The sequence below is a fragment of the Thermobia domestica genome, chromosome 1 (genome assembly GCF_964235325.1).
Source record: "Thermobia domestica chromosome 1, izTheDome1.hap1.1, whole genome shotgun sequence".
NCBI classification, from domain to species: domain Eukaryota; kingdom Metazoa; phylum Arthropoda; class Insecta; order Zygentoma; family Lepismatidae; genus Thermobia; species Thermobia domestica.
In genome coordinates, this window is record NC_137454.1 from 151311157 (window position 1) to 151335494 (window position 24338).

At 34.1% G+C, this 24338-nt stretch overlaps 2 protein-coding genes across 2 annotated transcripts in view; both read left to right on the top strand.

The window, feature by feature from the left end:
• The window catches only part of LOC145667649 (uncharacterized), a 31236-nt gene extending 26460 nt beyond the window's left edge, over positions 1 to 4776 (top strand). Inside the window, exons 3-6 of the mRNA XM_081735127.1 lie at positions 254 to 357; positions 1732 to 1804; positions 2288 to 2376; positions 4641 to 4776. Of these exons, the coding sequence (XP_081591253.1) occupies positions 254 to 357; positions 1732 to 1804; positions 2288 to 2315 (205 nt within the window). The 3' untranslated portion in view covers positions 2316 to 2376; positions 4641 to 4776. The remainder of the gene's footprint in view (positions 1 to 253; positions 358 to 1731; positions 1805 to 2287; positions 2377 to 4640) is intronic.
• LOC145667709 (uncharacterized) lies at positions 4688 to 19213 on the top strand. Its single transcript, XM_081735181.1, has 3 exons — positions 4688 to 6437; positions 6780 to 8096; positions 18999 to 19213. The coding sequence occupies exons 1-3, from the start codon at positions 4688 to 4690 to the stop codon at positions 19211 to 19213; spliced, it is 3282 nt and encodes a 1093-aa protein (XP_081591307.1).
• The last annotated feature ends 5125 nt before the right edge of the window (positions 19214 to 24338 follow it).

Below are 24338 nucleotides of genomic sequence, written 5' to 3' on the forward strand. Positions count from 1 at the left end.
AGATAGATATATATATAGATATATAGTTATAGATAAATATAGATAGTTATATAGATAGATATATAGTTATAGATATAGATATAGTTGTAGATATAGATAGATATAGTTATATAGATATAGTTATAGATAGTTATAGATAGATAAATATAGTTATAGATATAGATATAGTTGTAGATATAGATATATAGTTAGGTATAAGGTTTAATACTATATATTTACTATATGTTCTAACACCTGTTATGTTATATTTTAGGTTACCCTTTTCTGGCAATACCCTTATTACTGGTGTAGTACTAAAAGTATCGAGAAGTACCAACCAAAAGTACCAGAGGAGCAAGATATTTTCTGCTACCAAAGGTATGTTTTATTCCTTTGTACTTAAATAGACCAATTATGTTGGTGCAAGAATATTATTGAAAATAATACGAAATAGTAAAATAAGTTCTTCCGACTAATTTATTAGAAGAGTATAAATAATTGGTATGCTCACACGAAGTGTTCGAGTAATTTATTACAAGCTTTTTAATATTTCGCAGCGTATCTGCTCTGAGCTTCTTATTTTAAAAACGAGCTTAGTTAGTATTTTCGAAATTATTTGTAGGTTTACACTACAAGTGTTCTGAGATTTCATAGAAATCGAACCAATAAAATAAATTAACACGGAACTTCTAATGAAGTGATTGAACAAAAAAAAGCAAATGAACCAATAAAATAAAATAACATGAACGAATAAAATAATCACACTGTAAGTGTTCGAGTAATTTATTACCAGAGGTTAAATGAATAAGGAGCTTCTTATGAAAGCGAACCATTATTAAAATTACGACTTTCTATAAGAAAGGAGAATATAAAATAAGATACGATCCAATAAAAAGAAGTTTTCACAGAAAATGATCCGTCAAAGTTAAAAAAGAACATTAAAAGAACAAGTAGAAATAGTTAAACATATAAAAAAAGGAACATTAAAAGAACAAGTAGAAATAGTTAAACATATAAAAAAGGAACATTGAAAGAACAAGTAGAAATAGTCAAATATATAAGAAAGAACATTGAAAGGCCAAATAGAAATAGTCAAATATATAAAAATGATTAGCTTAAGTTATGTTGAGTTAGTTTGATTAATCATTCTAATATTCATAGTATAGTTGTTCCGAGTAATTTACAAGTTCTCAATTTTTTAGTATTTTTGAAATTATTTGTAGGTTCACACTACAAGTGTTCTGAGATTTCATAGAAATCGAACCAATAAATAAGTTGAATTTGCTACGCAAATGAACCAATAAAATAAAATAACATGAACGAATAAAATAATCACACTGTAAGTGTTCGAGTAATTTATTACGAGAGGTTAAATGAATAAGGAGCTTCTTATGGAAGCGAACCATTATTAAAATTACGACTTTCTCTAAGAAATTTTTTGGTAAGTTCACAGCGTAGCTGCTCTGAGCTTCTTATTTTAAAAACGAGTGTTATTTTAAATAACACGAACCAATAAAAAAAGAAGCGAAATAATAAATAAAATACGAACCAATAAAAAATTTTAAAAACGAGCTTGTGTAACAGACGAGAGAATAAATAATTAATATTTCAGAACATCTTTAGTATGTTCACACGAAGTGTTCTTAGGAGTATGCTTTAGCATACGATCCAATAAAAAAATAAGAAGTGAATCATAAAAATGATTAGGAAAACAAATTACAAGTGTTACTTAGTAATGTTTCATTGTTTCAGGGCAAGCAGTTAATTGGAGTAAAAGTGGCAGCGGAATTAAGAATTCCAAAGTATTAAAGTTCACAAAAGTAAAGTAAGTATCATTGACAACATTTAATAGTTTGTAAGTTCACAGAGTAGCTGCTTTGAGCTTGTGTAGCATGCAGATTACTTTTGAAAGAATTATTTTGCATTACTTATTTTTTGAAAGTGTGCATTATTTTGTAACATGCAGATTACTTTGAAAGAATTATTTTGCATTACTTATTTCTTTGAGAGCGTGCATTTGTTTTGCACAACATAAAGTTTATAACATGTTTCCGTTTACAACATGCATTTTCTTTTTTTGTTAACAGCTGATAAATTTTTCTTGCATACATCTTTTGAATTTATTTTTGTTCACATGTAAGTTTTTAGCATGCAGTCTTGTTAACACCACTTAAAATTTTTGTAGTATGCAACATAGTTAAATATTTTGCAAATTAATTTCTACAGTTTAGTAATACACATTTTCATTTTTTTTAATACTGAAATATAATTTCATGTAAAGTAATATTGTATTACTTTATTATTACAGCATTCAAGTGTTTTATCCTCAACTGTGAATTTATCACTTCTCGACATCTAAAAACATTTAGATAAGGATTTCTTGTTTTCCCAGCGGCGGTAAGTGTTCATATACATTTTTTTAACCTGTAAAACTTGTTAATAAATAGAAATAAAAATATTTGTTACTTACATAAATGAACTAATAAAAACAATATTTTAATCTAATGAAACTATAATATAAAGAGTATATAATTAAAAACATATTAACAAATAATTTTGAGTAAACTAACTTTACATGTGTTTAAGTACATAAACTTAATGAATATTTTAAGACCATGTAAAATTATATTTTCGTTTGCAACTCCTTTAAATTTTAATTACTTTTTTACATTTTTTATTTTACAGTCAAAGAGTTTCATATGATGAAACGAATATATGAAAAAATGTATTTTGCAATCAAAAAGTTTCATGTTAGATGTGAAAATTACATTTACACTTTTGCATTTTTTTATTTTACAATCAAAAAGCACCATGTAAACATATAAAGAATTGCATTGCAAAATTTAATGTCATTTAAAAAATAGACATTAACGTTTACAGGTAAAGTAAAAAATAAAATTAACTGAACTTTCATTAGTAGTGCATTATAAAAAATAGTTACAATAAATCAAAATGTACAAATTGAATAATAGAAAGTCACAAAATATTTATTAAATATATTAGTTTTCTTTGTTGATGCATTTCATTGAATACTGTAGAACAGTTATCATATTAATTATTTTATTTGTTCTTATTTTGTTTGTTAATTTAATATGCTTTCTCTAACTATACGTATTTTAAATTTAGTAATTGATCTTTTAAATAATGATGCTTTTCCTAATATGATTTAATTATTTTAATTTTTGCTAATCCTATTTAATAAATTTTCTCTGTTGATTGGTGCTTAACTATGATTTGTAAGTAATCGAACTTTCATTCTAACCATACGTAATTTTTTCTTAACTATAATTTGTAACAATTAACTATTTGAATGCTATTTTGAATAGAACTGCATTAACTAACTATCTTTAAAATCTGCTGTTTCTATGCTATCGTTTGTTTAATAATTGGCTTAATTAAATATGGTTTTCCTAACCTATGTGGATTAATTCAATATATTCTTTAAATCTTTGCTATATTGTTTGTCTGATAAAGTTCTGATGCTTTGGGTCATAAACTATTTTAAACCTTTTGCTAACCTTGTTTCCTATTTGATTTTTGCTAAACTATTTCTTCTTTGATATGTTTTGTTTACTATGTTATTTTTATTAATTTGTGTTTCTGTTTATTATTACTTGGATTTTTATTGCCAATGTTATTTTGAAATGATTTTTATTCATTGGATTGTTCACATCAAATATATTCATTTTTTAAAGATATGAAAATATTATTGTCCGTGAAAAATAAATATTCGGAAACATTCGGTTAAATTCGGAAATCTTCGAAAATGACACATAACTTTAAATAATACATGTTTGTAAAATAACATTATTACTTTAGAAAATATTTTCGTTAATACATGATTAAACAGTCTGGGCACGAGATTACAAACTAAATTATCTGGGCACGAGATTACAAACTAAATTATCTGGGTACGAGATTACAAACTGAACACGATTGGGTACGAGACTTTAAAGTAAGTGTATCTGGGTACGAGATTACAAATTAAATGCATTTGGGTGCGAGATTACATTTCCGAAAGTATAAATACGGCGCAGCAAGCCGCGGCGGTTCACTATAGAAGAAGAAGAAGGACTGCTGCAGTGAAGACGTTTCTGTTTGTACGTTGTGTGCTGCAATTGCAAAACAGTTAAATAAATATTACAGGATTTTGTCATTTAGTGTTATTGGAAACTGTGAGTGAAAACTTACGGAGTTATAGTTATCAGGATTTGTTGATAAACATTTAATTATATTTTCAATAAACAGTATTAATATAGGATTGGTATTTTTCGGCAATCTTCGGAAAATTTCGTTAATGTTCGGAAAATTTCGTTAATGCTCGGAAAACTTCGTGTGAAATTTACAATATTTTCGTGTATATAAGACAGGCAAAATTGCACGGGCAGTTAGTAGTGAAGAATTTTTGAAAAAAGCGAAGACATCCCTGATTGTAGTTTCCGTGTTGTGATCATTAGTTGATTACGGGACATTGCGAATTGTTGCTGGCAAAAAGTACTAACGGACTTGTCGATAAAGTTAAACAGTGTGTACAGTAAATTGAAAAATTAAGTAACTGATTTGAAGCACGAAAACTTTTAATTATATCATTAGTGCAAAATTGTGTAAGAATATTTAAAAAGTTCTAACGAAAACTAAAACTACTTATTTTATTTAAACAGTGCTTGAAGAGTGAAAAAAAATGGAAGCACACAATGTTATTTCCACCATGTTGGCGGCCCAGGAAGCTCGGGGCTATAATAATGCCGAAGAAGTGTTTTTTACGTGGGAAGTGTTGACGCAATGCCATGCTACGGGTGTGAGGGTAAACACTTTATCATATGTAAAGTTATTGCAAGCGGTATTTGTGCATTTTGGCTGTGTACCGGCTATTGTATTGAAGAGTTGCAAGTCCGCAAAGGATATTATTGATTTGTATCGTGTGGGCTTCTTTCGTCAAGACAATATGCTGGAAACAGCGCGTGAAAAATTTAGAGAATTTGTGTCTGCAGGGAAGACTACGGACTTAACTGCTGATGATTCTGACGAGCTATTGGGTGTTCTTCCAGGGGCTAGTACGAGTTCTGCGCCAGAACATAGTACATGTTCTACATTGGAACCTACATTGTATGGTGCAGGCAAACGGGATTATTTTCGCATTGTTAATAGTAGAAGTAAGCACTATCCTTACTTTGGTCTGCGTGGAAAGGAAGTTACCATTGAGCGTATGCGCACTACTGGAATCGAAGACCCACAAACATATATTCGCTCATTATTTGAATTTGTACAAGAGCATACGCTAAATGACGTCGATGATGATATGTACATTGGTATTACTATTGAAAGTTCTGCGTCGAAATTAAACAAACCGGTGTACATGACATGGCGTCCTAAAAAGGAATTGAACCCCAATGTATTATTCCATACAGTTGAAAATGTTTTAAATAGTAATGAACATTTTCTTTTTGGGAAAAAGGTGGATTTTAAGATCCATATTGTTAATCCACGCAAGGGAAGGGGTCGAACCCGTGGATCGGCCAAATATGAGGATTATGCAACGCTTTTGGAAAAGTGTACCATCCCTATGGAAAGAAATGTCTATTGTCTTCCTAAGGCTATCATCCTCGGGAAGGCTAGGGCCGATCAAAAATATGAACAACTGTATAAATTAAAAAAACACCCTGAGCGATTGTTGAAGCAGGCCAAGGATTTGTGCGATGATGCTGATGTTACCATTGAGCATCAAAATGGGTGCACTATTACTGATGCGAAAAAATTCCAAAACAAACTAACCCCCGAATATCAAATTGTCATTTATGAGAAGAACAAAATGACTCGTGAATATAATATAATATATCCGGGAATTCATGCAAACAAACAAATCTTAATATTGTACACAGAAGGGCATTATGAATTGATTACCAATATTACTACACTTTTGGACAAAAACTCATATTGTCACTATTGTCTGCAAGGATATAATAAGGTACAATATCATAGGTGTGCATATAAGTGTCCTGCGTGTGAAAAATATCATGAGCCTTGTAATAACGATATTAAACGCGAGTGTAATGATTGTTTACGACTGTTTCCTTCGCATGAGTGTTTTGCCAATCATAAAAATGTAATTGCACGTGGCAAGACAATGTATGAATTAAAGAAAGTTTGTCCCGATTGTGGTGATATGTTCGATATGCGAAACAGGAAGTCTGAACACAAATGTGGTGAACATTTCTGCAAAGCATGCTACATGCATGTGGATGGTGACCATATTTGTTTTGTTCAAGCTGCCAAAGTTGAGCACGTCGATACCTTTTTGTACATTGTGTTTGACGTGGAGACGATGTTATTACCCAAGAATGAACGGGGAGAACGAGAACATTGCGTGAATTTTGTAAATTGTATTAATATTTGCCATAAATGCAAAGACACAAAGTTGGACGATCCATGTTTTGTGTGTGGAGATAAAAATGGATCCCGTAAGTTTGATTTCCAGGATATTGGCGGATTTATTAGTCACGTGCTAATAAGTCGGCCAATGTTCAAAAAGATCATAGTACTTTCTCATAATGGAAGTAACTATGACATGCAGTTCTGTGCAAAAACCTTAATAGAAAAACATGATCTCGTACCAGATGTAATAATGACGGGCCAAAAAATTGTAGAAATGAGACTTGGAAATAAAATTTATTTTCGTGACACATATTTGTATATGGGAGTCAGATTGTCCCGGCTCCCTGAAGCATTAGGTTTATCTGGCAATTTGCGAAAGGGATATTTCCCCTATTTATTTAACACATCTGAAAATCAAAATTATGTAGGCAAAATTCCGTCTTTAGAGTATTTTGATGCAGACAGTCTCAGCCCAAAAGAACGGGGACAAATAATCGCCTGGCACCAAAAACGTGCTTTAAGTGGCGAGGAGTATGATCTCCAATACGAGATGATGGAATACTGTAGGAATGACGTTAAGATTCTTGCAGAGGCTGTGATTAAGTTTTCGAACTTAATCGAGGAAAAAACGAATGGCATCCAGTGTTTTATTTCCTCCCCTACAATTGCAAGTTTGGCAATTCTAACTTATCGGTCCTTATATTTACCAAAGGAGGTCATTCCAATTATTCCGCCTTATGGGTTCGATCATCGTGACCGGCAAAGTCTAAAAGCTTTGTATTGGTTACGGTATTTGGAACGTACCAAAGGTAATAAAATTGAACATTCAGGGAATGGATTGGAAAGGCGTATTGGTAAATATAAAGTCGATGGGTATGATAGCAAAACAAATACAGTTTATGAGTTTCATGGATGTTTTTTCCACGGGTGTAAGCGTTGTTTTACAGCATTGCGCCACGTCAGTCTCGATTCTGCCTCTAAGAATAGTACATCTCTACAAGACCGTTTCGAAAAGACCATCATAAAAGCTAATTACCTCAAGAAACGAGGTGTTAATCTCGTTGAAATGTGGGAATGTGATTGGGACCACATGGTGAAAAGTGACAAGAGTTTGCAAGAGTTTATTAAAACTCAGTGTAAGGATTTTGTTGATCACCTTGTACCCAAGGACGGTTTTCATGGTGGTCGGACCGAGTGTTTCAATGCGTTGTACGAATGTACTTCTGATGAGTTCATTGCATATTATGATGTAACATCATTGTATCCTTGGGTAATGGCACGTAAACCAATGCCCGTAGGTAAGCCAAAAATATACAAGGGGCCGGACTTCCCAAATGTGGGAAGTATCAATGGGTTAGTAAAATGCACCATTTTGCCCCCAAAAGATTTGTATTTTCCGGTGCTCCCATATACGTGTAATGGTCGACTTATGTTTGGCTTATGTCGCACGTGTATGGAAGAAGGTATCAATGATTGTATGCATTGCGACGCCGAGCGTGCCTTAACAGACACGTATTGTACCCCAGAACTTCATAAAGCGTTAAAGGCCGGATATAAAATTCTGCAAATTATTGAAGTATGGGAATTCGAACTATTCGGTTGTAAGGAGGAAAACTCGGATAGTCTGTTTAAAGACTATGTGGGCTCCTTCCTAAAATTAAAGCAGGAATCTTCAGGATTTCCTGCTTGGTGCAAAACCAAAGGAGACGAAGAAAAATACGTAGCAGATTATTATGCCCATGAAGGTATACAATTAAATGAAAAAAATATTGAATCGAACCCTGGTCTGAGGTATATCTCCAAGATATTCCTCAATTCGCTTTATGGGAAATGGGGACAAAGAACGGACTTGTCGCAATCCGTAATTGTTGACACACCAGAAAAATTTTTGCATTATCTATGGGCACCGCAATACGAGGTACAAAGCGTATTACCCGTCGGAGATAAACATCTTATTCTTACTTTTCATAATACGGAAAATAAGAATAAGCCCTGGAAATTTTCAAACATTGTTCTTGCGGCGTTCATTACGTCATGGGCGCGGTTAAAATTGTATGACTTGATGACAAGTGTAGGACGTGATAAGGTGTTGTATTGTGATACTGATAGCATCATGTTTGTACAACGCCGTGATGAAAAATCTCCACTTACATTAGGGACCTACTTGGGTGAATTAACCGATGAAGTAAAAGAGGGGTGGGAAATAGACAAATTTATAGGTTTGGGGCCAAAAAATTATAGTTACCGTATGAAAGAAATTGGGACGGGAAAATTTGATTATGTGTATAAAATTCGGGGTATTACTTTGGATTATAGAACGCGTGAAGAAATTAATTTTGAGCATTTTTACAACCTGGTTCGTGGAAAAATTGAAAGGAAAACAATAAACATCCCAGGTAGGATTACCCGTAAGCGGGGATTTGTCATCGTTTCACGTCCTGAAACAAAGACCCATCAAATGGTATCCAACAAGCGACGACGATTAAATCCTGACAGCACGACCGACTACAGGACATTACCCTTTGGGTACTGCGCCTAATGGTTGGCAAATGTGTAAATGTGTGAGTGCATGAATGTAATGTAAATATTTGTATATATTTTGTTAATAAAATTGAACAAACTGTAAATAAATGAATAAATGATGAAAATATAAATAGTGGTATGAATGAATGAAAAGGAAACACGTAAGAATTATACACTCTAACATGTTATTCCCGGGTATGCTATATTATCAAATTCTTTAAATCTTTCATGACCCCTCACACCCTATGATTCACGGGTTCAGACGTAAATAATATTTTTCATATTGTAAATAATATTTTAAATTATGTTTATTGTATTTTAAGTCATTTGTATATTATTGTAAATAGTTTTATATATTATGAATTTTTCATATGTTGCAAATAGATTTTCATATATTATATTGTAAATAGATTTTTTTTTTCATATAGTAAATACCATTTGTCAAATATTAAATTAGTTAATCAAGTACAAACAATCACTAGAACACTGTATGTATCATTATATTAATCAATTGTTATATATTTTACATTTTTTTATTTTTATTATATATCTACATTTTTATTTTTATTATATACATTCATTTTTTAAAATTTTTATTATATATGTACATTTTAATTTTTATTATATATTTTACATTTTCATTTTATTATGTTTACAATTTTTTATTTTTATATATAATTTTTATCATTATTTTTACAATAAATTTTTAAAACTATATTCCTGCCTTTAATTCTTACGTCCTATAAAATTAAAAAAGGTACTTAATATAAAAAGTATGTGTATTCTGTATAAGATAAAGGAAGAATACATATGCTTCATATACTATTATATAAACTTATTTACGTACATTATACTAAAGTATGTGTATTCTGTATAAGATAAAGGAAGAATATATATGCTTCATATGTATAAAAACATAATATTAATAAGGGCACAATATTTATACTTTTCATAAAATTGCAATATCAAATTTATATATTCACTCAATGAATTATTATTTTATTAAATTCATTAATAATCTGAGTCAAAAAGTCAACCGAGGTTATAAATATATCCTAAAATGTGAAATTACAAATGCGGTATCGCAATATTTGCTTGTTCGCTCAACAAGTTCTTCTACGTCATCCTCAATAAACCACCAACCGCACCCAGGAAATAGCCATCGGCAAAATATTATCAAAGGTAAGTAAACTTTCTCTTCTTACTTAAGTTAAAGAAATATCATTAGCGGCCACGGCTAGCGAGCGGCATATATACAAAGCGGGCGGCGCAACGGTAATGGCGCCAGCGAAAAAACTAACGTTCAATACAACGCAGCAGTCGGTAATATACGAAGCGGACGGGCGGCAAAAGTATAAAGGAAAGTCGCGGCATAACCATACAGTAATGGCGCCAACGGCACCATCTAACACGTGTTATCAATCCAAAATAATACATTAAACCCTTTTGTAATTAAATACCACTATAAGGTAATGACGTCACGTATATCATCATACGCGATTACATTAATTCTACGTAATCATCTTTAATTGAATAAATTAATAGCTGTTTGATTAAGGGGGTAATCAATTTGATAAGAGATTAATTAAAGGGTTAATTAAATTGATATCAAAATTTAATTAAATTATATCTTACAATGTTGCATGATTTACACTATAAATATACAAAATATAGGGAATTTCAACCCTTTAGGGCATAATTTGGCAACACCGCGGCGCTAGAAAGCCCGTAATACAGCGTAAAAGGCCTCAATTAATATAATATCGCCTCAGGGCGGTCAGATTTGGAAACCTACCTACTTGATAAAAGTTGTTTGCGTAAGTGGCTTGCTTAGCAAGCATTTTGAAAAATTCAAACAAATGATTCATCAGCGCGATTAAGGTTAAAATTAAAATGTTTTTTGTTTTCCAGAACATCGTAAGAAAGGTTGATATTACATGTAAACGTTTTTGTTTAAAAACCACGTGTAGTCACTCATATGCATTGAGTTTTTTTCTTAATTCTGCGGAAAACATTAGTATTATGGTTGTTACCATTTGTCTTGATATATAGCTTATATTAAAAGTACATAAGCACAGTTAAATAAACATATTTCAATAAAAAAAAAAACGGCAACCATAGTATGAAATGATTAGTAATTATAATGCGTTCTTTTTACACAGAAGCTTTTAGTATTTATCTGAAAATACATTTATATTTATATTGTTATATATACAATATGTGGTCAACTTTCTTCGGCCATTGTTTTCTCAGGTCGGGGACAGTAGCCCTTAGCGAAGAGTTCCAAGTATAGTGTTTAAACATTTCCAAGTGTTCCAAGTATAGTTAATTTCGCCACCAACATTTTTTCTGCTTTTCTTGCTTGCTGAAGCGTAATATAACATGACACAAAGAAGCAAATAATAAATAAATAAGTAAATAAATAAATAATAGTTGCCAAATTTAATATTTCATAAAATGAAATGTTAATTTAACGTCTTTTTTCTTCTTTTAATCCAAAGAGACGGATGATTAATGCAAATAGTCGTTGAAATAAGAATGTTGTAAGAAACAGTAAGTAGAGTTTCGAAAAAAACGTATGAACACGATGTTGCCAAACACTAACTCACATGGTTTACGATAGAACGAAGGTCTTCTCAAAGCAGAAGTGAACGCACTACCATTGACTGCTTTAAACAGAGAATCAGTGTTTAGGACGATATGGTTACTGTTCACGATTCTAGAATTAACATATTTTTTTATTTTCGATTATTCGACTACACGAGAAACCTTGTTTCAATAGGTTTGTAAAAAAATAAAACATCTATGATTTTATGTAGATACTAGTGTTTCTTCCAGGTATATTTCCGGGGATTTTGCTTCAATCACTCCTGAAGTTAGTCAACCGTAATCCCGTCGCTAAGATACATTGAACTGAGATTATATGTCACTTTTGTGTAAAAGCATGTCCCTTAGGAAATAATGTCCTAGTGCAGCACCTTCACATTTTGATTTTTTTCAGCCTCCTAGACAAGACTTTCGTCCCAGCATAAATATGTAATTCAAAATACAAAATAATACCGGTAATGATTTATCGCCGAATTTTTTGTTTCAGATATACGAAATATCCTACTTTTCTTCTGGGGCTACTCTTGCATCGGCATATACTTCCAATTCATTCTTACAATGGTGAAATTTCAGGCCACATTTCGTTTACGAGGAATGTCCACTTTCGTCCCGTTGCGACAAATTTTCGGACGTCTTTTATTACGAGAGCACTGAAACATTATATATATATATATATATATATATATATATATATATATATATATATATATATATATATATATATATATATATATATATCTGCCGCTGCCATGACGTCATCATTTGATGGAAAGTGGGTACCTATTTGATATTTTCTAAGGTTAGGAAATATGAAAGTCTGAGGGAGCAAAATCGGGAGAATAAGGCGTATGTCGAACCACGAAGCCACAGAACTCAATAGCAGACATCGTAATGTTGGATGTGTGCGCGGGTGCATTTCCCTGATGATAGAGGACACTTTTTGTCAATATTCTTCGGCGTTTCAATTTGATTTCATCCCTTAAACGCCTCAGTTGAGTAGCATAATATGCTTCGTTCACTGTTTCACTTTTCTTGAGGTACTCAGCCAGAATAATGCCAAGCAAATCCCAAAAAACAGAGACCGTCATGATTTGAACTTCTTGGGGGTGGGAGAGGAGGGATGTTTCCACTGTTACGATTGAACCTTAGACTCTGGCTGAAAGTGGTGAACCCATGCTTCGTCCATTGTCAAAAAACGTTTGAGAAATGTCACAGGATCTTTTCCAAAAACGGCTAAGTTTTCTATGGAAAAGACGTGCCTCTCTCGTTTGTTTTCTGTTATCAACATTCTTGGAACTTATCGACTTGAAACCTTGTGCATGTCCTGTACATCTCTTATTATGTGTCGAACGCGTTCTTGAGATATGCACACTATCTCATCAATGTAGCGTCCTGTCACACACTGGTCTGCCGTGATGACATCTTGAATTGCAGTGATGTTTTCCTCGGTACTGGCAGTGACTGGTCTTCCACTGCGAGGGGTATCTTGGACAGAGGTATTGCCCCGCTTGAATTCCGCCATCAACTTTTTAACAGTAGAATAGGAAGGGTATCCTCCTCTAATGTTTGCGTCTTGTCATTGTGGATCTCCTGTGTACTTATGTCCTTTTTCAGCAGATACTGGATGACCGCACGTTTGCTCACTTTATCCATTTTTCAAAATGTGGTAACCTTAGCAACTTCAATCTTCAATATCTGAAACAAACAAACAGATTTTAATGTGTAATTTGGTATGTGAGCCAGCCAAAGTACATACTATTACTTGATAAAAGGATATTTGGCTAAGTGTTTCGGGGGTAGGTCTAGAACTTTTCAGTCCTCCCCGTGTATATTATATATTCAATTAATGTGAAAAATCGTGCTCGTGCGTTTTCTCGGGGTTCTCCCGTTTCCTCATACTTTCTTCATTCCATCATTTCACTCATCTCTCTTCAGCATCGTCTCCTTTAGCCCAACCGGCATAACCGTGGGACGTAAAACTTAAAGATTTCATTTCATTTTTTTCAATTAATGTGGGAGTCCCTTTTAAAGATAAAAGGATCCTCCACTGTAAAAAAATTCATGGGTAAACTTAAAAAAGACGGTGGCAATCTGTTTGCCACGTCTGTGTCTATGTAAATCAATTTACATCTATAAAGTAAAATTACTATAAAATAGTGTAAAATTACATTTTTTCGATAAAAATATATTTTCTTAGAAATTTTTACTGTAAATTTGTAAAAAAAAAAAAAAAAAAACAAAGCAGCAAATTTTGTAATTTAATCTAAGGAAATGTATATCAACCTACAAAGTGAAGGGTAAGTGATTTTACAATGATATTTTGTAATTTAAACTACAGAATTTTTACCAGTATACGCTAATTCTGCCATATGCGTTATTGCATCGTGAGGGCCCAGGGCCAATGGTAAATTCGGCTATGGAAATTTCTGTGGCGCACCCTTCCCTTGATGCCCTAAGCACATGCATATTTTGCTTAATGGTTAATCCACCCTGATCTGGAAATAGTGATATGGAACAAATAATAAAAGAAAAAAAAAGATACTTATATTGGTCGTAGAAAAATTGTGTTAATTATGTGTTATGTTACCTAATTTTGGTTTGGTTTGGTTTGGTTTGATCTGAGGTTAGTGTATTTTTCAGTAGGAAGGCTATATGAGACGTTGACCTATATCTTAAGGTGAGATCCAACCACATGAGCTCCCGTCGGGTATTGAATCCGCGCCCCTCATGCCAAAGACACGTAAGACAACTGTTTAGCCACGAGGCAGGTCTCTTGCTTAATTACAACGGCGGCTCTTCAGGGAAGTAACATGGATATAAAATAAACTTTTATCCCTTATCTAAGTTAAGAAATTTACTTTATGTAGATCTGCTAATGGTTGTATACACGAATTAGAACTTATGCAAATTAACTTCTCTTAGTTTGAAGCGACTGGAGTTTAATTTTTACAGATTTTACTTCACTCGAGACCTATTAGTAATTAATTGTATCTTATCACATTCTTTACTCACTGGGATAGGTGTAGACCTATTAAAAGTCGGGAATAGTTAACTCAAATGGTTGGTATTATCGTCTTGGACGCCGGAGACTAGGGTTAGAGCAGCTTTAGGGTTGCCACATCATATATTTTCCCGTACATTTTTACGTTTTTCTAGCACACTTTATATGTTTCTTATTTTTCCCGTAAAAAAATTTCTTCCGGCTTTTAAAAATCATCCTGGTTAGTTTTAAATTGATTTTATAAGTAAGTGTGAAAAAGAAAAAAAAATAGCACTTAGAAGAACCGATTTCTCATATACTGTTAACAACGCAACCCAATGCTGTAACTTACAGTTTTCAAAGACAAAATGCAACATATTGCGTTTTAATCTAAAATAATTTGGCTGCAGCACTTTAGCCTTCGTCTGTCAACACTGCCTCGATCATATCGTAGTTTCGATCGATTGCGATATAGTGATGTCACTAACAGAAGCTATTGTCAACTAAACAAAGCAGAATTCCAAGGGGTTGTCAATTTCCATATACCTGCAAGGATATTTTGAACTATAGAAAAAGTTGTGAATCTGTTAATAGATGCAAAGTCTTCGTTAAAATATAATTACAAGACAACGAATATTTATTGTTGGTTGGATTTGAGTTTAGTGTCTTTTCAACACCAAGGCAATATGAGACGAGAACCTACAGCTTAACGAGGGACCCGAACCACATGAGCTTCGTTCGGGAATTGTAACATATGTCTTTTGTGTTTTGTATGTTGTGATTATTTGTAATGAGACTGCTTCAGTTTGCAATTAAAATTTATCTACGTTACTATGTTAGTTCATAGCTGTGTTTATTATATGTAAGTTCTGAATATTGCATATCTTCCCTTGTTCTCCTAAAAATCGTTAAAAAATGGACCTGCGTAGCGTAGTCACTAAAGATCTCGCCTTTGGTGCGAGCGGTTTCAGGTTCGATTTTCGGTGGGGTCAGGCCAGCCAACCTGAGTGAGGTTTTCCTTTGTTTTTCTCACTCACACCAGACAAATGCCGGCATGGTACCTAACATAATGGTCTGAGGCCGCTTCCTTTCTTTCTCTCCGATTCCCTGGGAAGTGTGATTGCCTAGGGATATCATCCCTCATATATGTGACGGGCTAACATGACCATAGATGTCGAAAGCCCAGAAATCTATTTCTTTATCCCTAATTCCTAAAAATCATTAAAAAATCTTTTTTTCTCTCTGATTGATTCTGAAAAATTCAGCAACTCTAGACAGCTTAAGTAATTGAACGGTAGATTCATGCCTTACTCTGATTTTAAAATAAGCCAATAATTCCTGATCTTAAAAAAAAAAAAAAAGAAACGGACTTTCAGTTTTATAAAGAGAAAAAGTGACGAGCATATCACTGCATTGTAAACGAATGTAGCAGTCTTTGTTCTGTTCCAAAGAAGCTTTTAAACAAAGACCACGAAAATAAAAGGCATGTGAAATGTATTGTAGAAGTACTCATACATGTTATACAGCGTTGTATACAAACATATCGTGAGAGATAGAGAGAAAAAAAGTAAGTCAAATTGTGTGGAAAATTAACAGTTTGGGCAACACTGACCTTCAGACCGGGCAGGAAGTTGATTTGTAATTATAACTTACATCCTTGTAACGCATTGTCATTTCTCAGAATCGAGAAGAACGAAAAAATAAAAAGGAAAAAAAAAAAAGAATAAAAGAATACAATGGATAAAATAGATCTAAAGGGGAGAGGGAAATATCTTCCAGGACCTGCGAGTCTTATTCTTTTTTCGTTGGGCTCTTACGCATGATCTTGGAATCCAGCAGTCTTGTAGGCGAGGTATTATAGTGGGGAAGAGACTCTTCTGGATCAGGTGATTTCCACGTTGGTATATGTAGGCTTATCTGGAAACATTACTATGTTCAAGACACCACGTAAACAGGAATCTCCGTTTAATGCTACCAGCAATACGTTTAATGTTGAAACACTAACTTTTTTTTTTTTTTTATCGAGCGACAAAAGGAGAAAAGATAGTCTTGTAATAGTGAATAAAAATTGAGATTTTTTAGAATTTACACACTTGAAAAAAAGTGAATTCTCGATGTCCGTCTGTCTGTTTGTAAAAAACTCTTTCAGATTAACGTCCCAAGTTTATGCCCTTTTGGCTAAAGGAGACAATGATTAAAGTAAGTGAATAATTATGGAAGAATTGGTGGAATGAGAAAGTGGAAAGAAACTGGAGTACCCCGACTAAACCCACGGATACATAATTGTCCACCACTTAGCCGGGCTTAAATTAGGGATCCCACGCACCAGAAGTAAGCACTTTACCATTGAATCACCGTGATCCTCTTTACCGGCGTTACCAGAGTTTATTAATTAATTGCTCTAAGGTACTATTCATGGAAAATCCACAGTCTAATAGAAGTAAAGGTTCTCTCTCTTTCTCTCATTCTCTCTCTGGCCCTTAATACTTCATTTACTCTTATATTCGCATTAGTCATGAAAAATATCAAATACAAATTGAAATGCTTTGCTCTGTAGAAATGATGGAATTCACTTATTTTATTTAATATTTAAAGGGCGTACGGTGGCTTAGTAGCGAGCGCTTACCTCTGCTGCGTATGGTCTCAGTCCCGGGTCAAGTAAGCTTGTGGTGGACAACATAGTGTCATTGGGTGTTCTAGGGATACTCCCAAGGGCGCCGATCCAGGGGAAGCCGAGGGGGCCCGGTCCCTCCAATACTGATGTGTGCCCCCTTATTGTATTTAAGAATATACAATATTTGGCATAATTTGAATGCAATTTGCCTTAAAATCCTCATATATGTCTTCTGCATCTGAATGGGCCCCCCAAATTTACAGAGAAATCGGCGCCCTTGGATACTCCCATTGAATTGAGTTGAATTTGAGTTTAACGTCCCGTTCAACAGTGAGGCTATATGAGACGTGAACCTACTGATTAATGTGGAATCCGAACCACATGAGCTCCCGTCGGTCGCCGTCTGTCTCACGTCAAAGGCGCGTACGCTAACCTCTTAACCACGAATGAGGTCTAGGGGGTACTCCGATTTCCTTCCCCCAATCATTCCACGAATGATTCCATCATCATTCACTTACATTAATCGTCCCTCTCCCTTAGCCTAACAGGCATAATTGTGGGACGTTAGACTGAAATATTCATTTTGCTAATATTTGTAAGAATCGTACAAATACGTAATTATTCATGAGAAAGAGAAAGTGACAGAAACAAATTATGATCAGTATATAGAACTCCGGAAGGACATAGACTATTTAAAAAAGAAATCGAAACCGAAAGTTTACTTCTGTGACAGAGTCAATATGGAATATGACAGCTAAATCTCTTATTTTCTCTATAACAATGTGTTTGTTGTTCTGTTTATATACTGAGAGCGATATCAATTATGTTCACCTTACTTTAGACATATTATCGTGCTCTAGTTTGTGTCCTGTATATAGAAACAGATAATCACAGTATTTTCTTCTATATGTTTACTTTAAGAAAACACTTCCAAGTGCTTGTCCTGCGTCGCACTTGTGGTCTACGAAAATAATGTATAAGAAAAAAGAAAGAAAGATAGAAAAAGAAGAGAAAAGAACTAAAGCTATTTTTCACCTTCTCTCTCATATTGTTACAAAGTTCCAGTGTACACAAGGTCTCTCTCTCATCTGAGGTTCATTTTCCTTTCTGTATTCTTCTTCTTCTTCTTTCCTTTTTTCTTCTCCTCCTCGATGGCTATAATCAATCGTCTCGACATGTTTTTTCAACGTGTGCAAATCTTTACACAATATATTACCCTATCGTCCTCTGGAAAAGTAGTTTATTTTTAAGATACTATGATCTTGTATCAAAGGAGAACTTATATTAACGGAAGAACTGAACCAATTACACCATCAAAATGTCACTGTATTTATTTATTTTATCCTTTAATAGTATATTGTAGCACTTCTATAAACAAAGAAAACAATCTGCATCGGAAGATTTTATAGGCTCTAATTTCAAATATAGGAGCTCTGTTTTTAAACAAGTAAAAGCGTCACGTATAACACCACGTGAAGAACTTTTGTTCGTATGGTGTGATATTTTCTCGATTGTTGTTGAAACCGGAAATGGTAGTAGATTTCTACAACTTCCGTTTCAGTAGAGAGAGAGATTAAACTTTGCAATATTTTAGTTTTTCTTTCCACGACATACCGTATAGGCTAAAGGAGACAGACAGTTATGATAAGAATGAATGAAATAGTAGAATGAAGAAAGTAGGAGGAAACTGAAGAACCGCGAGAAAACCCACGCACCGGCGTTTGTTTACCACAAAGCCCATTTGGGCCGAGCTCGAATCGAACAAGAGGCCACCACTCACCAGAGGTGAAGGCTCTACCACTTAGCCATCGCAATCCCCATTAGAGAGATTAAAGTATAATTCAGGGATCCATCCATTGTTACATATTACAAGCCACATTTTTTATCCTCAAACACGTGTTTTTTTCGATTATAAACAAACAGTAGCAGACGACAATAACTGCACCTTTCAGGAAGAAACGAAAAGGACACGGAAACCCACGAAGAAATCTGACAGTCCCTCCACAGGATCTTCCTCCAAAAGGTCGGCTATATTATGCGAGCAACGGGACCACGGAGTTATCAGTGCCAGTGCTGATCATTCATCACCTATAAAACCTACCCCAGAGGCCGCAATGGGCTACAGAGATATCCTTTAACATCTACTCCTGGGTCTGCTATGAGCTACGGAATATAACCCTTTGAATACCTGCTCTCGGGGCTGCTGTGAGCTACGGAGTATAGCCTATTCCGTCTGAGGCTGTTGTGGGCAAAGACAAACACCATTTCTACCCGGAAGCAACATCGTATGCTGAAGAGGAATATTCATAACCTACACTGAGAGCATTTTAGAGTGATCAAAAACTTAGAGAAACTCTTAGAAACTTTGTATAATAGTTTATATAAGACATTTTTTTTATAATAAAAAGCTGAAATAAGTTACCAAGTACAGTATTTTGACTCTACTTACAGAACAATGCAATATTCTTGTAACGCTTGATTGAGTGCACTTCGCTACCTTATACCATTTTTACTATATAGTTATCAACGTTAAACTGGAAATGGTTAATTTCTACTACTTCCGGTTTGAATAGAGGGTTATGTGCGAAGGTGGTACCTTTTCTTAGAACGGTAAATCGACTCCATAAAAACCTCTTTTTGCTATAGCTTTATAGTTCTTGCTCTGTTTGATTCTTATAGTTTGTAGATCAATATTGAAACCAGAAGTTGTTGTGGATTTCTATCACTTCCGGTTTTAGTAGAGAGTGAAGGATTGAGAAGAAATGTATTTTTTTGGTTTGCAAGATACCTCTTCTCACTATCTATTTCCGTTTTTTGTCCTATAATGATCAACCGTAAGAGCGGAAATGGTTGATTTCTAGCACTTTCGGTTCATGGATTATCTCTATCAACGAACGTGATTCCAAGCTATTGACCCTCTAGAGTCTGGCCGAAATTGATGGTGATCCATCAGACTAGTTCTTGAGATTTTTCTTTCTCCCGGATGAACGGCCACAAATACGAACCGATAGGGTAAATATATGAAGGTCTTTTGGCAAATAATAATAATAATAATAATAATAATAATAATAATAATAATAATAATAATAATAATAATAATAAAATTGCCATTCAAGGCAAAGTGAGACATTTTTCTATTACAAAACTCTTCATTACTGAATGGAGTATTCTTTCTATTTAACAGAAAAATGTAATAATCCCATACCAATGGAAAAGTCTGTTCATTGATTTTCCAGTAACTTTCAAGGTTAATTCACGCATAGTGTGCCGTTCCCGTGCCGTGGTCCACGAAGTTCTTTTTCTTTTTCAGATTATGACATTGAAAATTCATTGGAATGTCTTTTTTTAATTCACACATGACGTGCCGTTCCCATACTGTGCCGCAACAGGCCGCCTTGAAGAGAAATCACCCCGGTCGCGACTCGATTGCCGCGATGCTTCGGCTTTCTTCGGAGTACTCCCTCCGTGCCCTCCGTACAATCCACCTTTTGAAATGACGTAGAAAGGAGTAGCGGGACGGCACGGCACGGCATGGCACACAACATGGGTGCACCACCCCCTGTGTGAATCAGCCTTCAATGCATTCCCTTTTATTCTTTATTTCAATGTACCGTGGTAGCGTAGTCGATAAAGAGTCTGCTACCTGCCAATACGGCGGCTCGGTTTTGGTTACTCCCATATTTGTCTATTGTTTAAAATTATTTTTTTAAATAATACTCAGTAAATTATGATGGTGTTAAAACGACTCAATTTGTCTACCACTATTAAGGTGTAATTTCAACACAGCATCATCGCAGGCCGGTAGCCAGCCCAAAAATGTAGGGGGAGCCGGCTGAAGTTACGGGGGAATCGATTCAAAAATATTATCATTCATCACAATATTATAGTTCAGTTGCAAGCCTACTGTGAAAATTTTAGGGGGCCAGCAAAAATTTAGGGGGGCCGGCCCCCCTAGACTCCTGGATACGGGCCTGCATCATCGCCTTCCTAGGGTATGATAAATATCTAATAATTGACGGTGAGAGTATATATTAATTGTTATTTTTGCTACGAAGCATCCTACTTCAGTCATGGTCTGGTGTGTGATCTCTGTCTTCGGGTCTGGAAGACTGTATATAGTAGAAGGGACAATGAAGCACGACCAATACCTACAAGTTCTTCAAGAACTGCTTTCACAGACTGCACTCTGGTTTGATGACGTACAATTTATCTTTATGCATGATGGAGCCCCATGCCACCGGGCCAAAGCTGTGACAAAATTCTTCGAGGACAACGAAATTAGTGTTCTTCCGTGGCCAGGCATAGTCCTGATACGAACCCGATTGATAATTTATTGTAATTATATTTGAATGTTACGTACACATTTGTTTTATTGATGTTGAAAAGCATATGGCACACCCATTAGAAATTAGGACAGAGTTACAAAGTAGTAACAGGGTGTCTACTAAAATTCCAAAATGAAATTTCGTGACTTTTTCGTGATCTTTTCTTTACAAAACCATAAAATTTTTATAACATTCTCAAGAGCGAATTTGGGTGCGAATTAGGCTGAATTTTCATGCATGCGATAGAAGCGTGCTTTGCTTGTGATTTGGTAGCGTTTAAAGCAGACCATCAACATTTTTGGTGGTGAATTTTGATGTTTTATACAGCAAAATTTTCCAGTTTGTACTTATATTTATACAGATTTTAAAAAATCGTGACCCAAAAGCTAAATTTCGTGATTTTTTCTTGACTTTCATGACCGTTTTCTGATTTCGTGATCTTTTCATGACTTTCGTGACTGATAGATACCCTGTAGTAATTTGGACTAAATTCGAACGTATTTTCTCACGTAATATTGTAAAACCAGTAAAATATTCAGAAACTAAATGTTGAGTCTAATAATTTGAACACGTCTGTACATATCAATATCGAGAAAATATCCGTAAATATCGTATGCATACCGTCAGTTGGGGTGACTTTGGCATACTTCTTGCATACTTTTGTTCATAACTTTTCCTGTAATAAAGCTATTGTATTGTTTGTGATATATAAATACTTAGGAAAGGCTACTGAATCATGGATATTCGAGTCTTAAAAGTAAGACTTCTCATTACTCAGGAAAAGAAACAACTACACCATGCCAATCTTACAACAGTATTGGGGTGACTTTGGCACCCTCTCTTTTCTTTTCAGAAATGAACAGAATACATCATAAGGGTGCCAAAATCAAAGCTCCCATGTAATTCTAATGAATTACAGCAAAGTTATAGAGATTTTTGAATTTGGATGACTTTGGCACCTTCAATTTCATATTACTTATGGCAATTAAAATACAATATACTGCATTGAGTGCTCTATTGTGCTTCTAGAAAAATATAGAAATGCTACAATTAAAGATATTACATTGATAGAGAAAGAAAATTCCCATGTACAAAATATGTACAGAGACGTGCATCTTGAACTAAGAAAGAAAAAAACAAAGCAATTATTCTAGCGCGTGGGTGCAGGAGCGTACCCATCATCTCTCATGAAAAAAAAAAAAAAAAAAAACAGTACGTAGAACCCGGAATACAAAAACAGTCACTTCCATCATCTCCCCCCTCCAGAAACAACAGTAGGTAAAACCCGGAATAGAAAAACAGTCACTTTTCTGCTACATCAATGTCTATTGGAAATTCATAACTTTCTTGTGCCAATTTTTGGTCTTGGATAACTGGATCAGGTAATACTGCCAGTATGTCAAGTAGTCCAACTGTAGACTAAACTGATTCAACAACACTGAACACACTTTTTGTATTACTGGAGTGGAGTCCTGTAACCCTAAATTTTTCGTTCTTAAGGACCACTCTAATGATACAAGCATACTTATAGGTTTGTGCATTTCTTTTACTCCTTTTGTATGACACTAGAATAAATTTGCCAAGAAAATTAAATTCTATTGGAGCTTCATACTGGTAGGTGTCCATGCTGGTAGTCGCTTCATTTTCAGCAGTATTATCATCTAAAGGTAAGTTTAAATCTTCATCTTCGTCTGTGCCTGAAGAACTTGCAGCCATAACACTTTTGCCTGGATCAACAGTGAGTCTTTTCTTTTTTCGTGAAGTTCTGACACCACTTGAGTTTTCAAATCTTCTTTCTCGTAAGAACTTTACCAATGCTGACTCTACTTGCTCTTGAATTTGTTCCTGACCTGGGTAGCTGAAAGTGCTACAAACAAGCAACATTAAAGAGAAAGTTAATCTAGTTGAAGTTCCAAGGATGCCAAAATCACCCCAGAAAACATGCCAAAGTCACTCCAGTTCAAAACTACAAAGTACATACTCCCTCTTGTGTGCAATTTTTTTACTTTTGGGATTGTGAAAGAAACAGTTACATAAATAACCATGGAAAATTTGGAACGGATATTTTTGTTGTATGACGTGTGGCTCAAGTTTTGCAGCTATTGAAAAATTACATTTTCCTTAGGTGTTTTTAAATAGTATGTGGTAGTGCAAAAAAGCATCTTGATTCGTATAAATGTAGATGGTTTGTTAGAATAATATTTGTTTCACACACTCAGATCCAGCAAGTGCAAAAATTTAGCTGTTTGGGAGTAAAAATAACTGAATACATTTTTTTTTTTTTTTGGTAAATATGCCAAAGTCACCTCAGATGCTAAAGCCACCTCAACTGGCGGTATTGATTTTTATAAGTATATTTTACTATAGGCTACAACTCTTGCTCTGTTTAATCTAAATACAGTAGTAATAAATATATTTTATAGTAAGACCCTATTATTATTATTATTTGATAGAGAAGAGATTTTTGACTGACGCTACCCATTTAAGGAATAGAAATATGTCATCAGACATTCAGGTAAAAATTTATTTAATTTGCGGTGGATTATATTATGTGAGAGTACTCTTCTTAGATTACAGAATTAGAAAAGAGATAATTTGATTCTTTTTCATAGTTAGTAACCTTACTTTGTTGTTGTCTAGTATCGCAGTCCTCTCTCATACAATAGAGCTTTTCAAGAGTAAAAAACTAAGATATAAAGATATACCTCCACGTAACCTAGCAACTAAAGAAAAGCTTGCATCCAATATGAAAAGTAGTCCAGAGCTAGTAACGGCAAATCCTTTTGGAATAACAAGAAAAATCATTATGCTTGTTTACTTATACATGGATTTTTACCTGCTTTGCGAGACAGAAAATGTCAATGGTACTTACACGTAACTCCCAATCACAAATATTATTTTGTGGAAATTTTGCTCGCGGAAAATTCTGAGATGATTT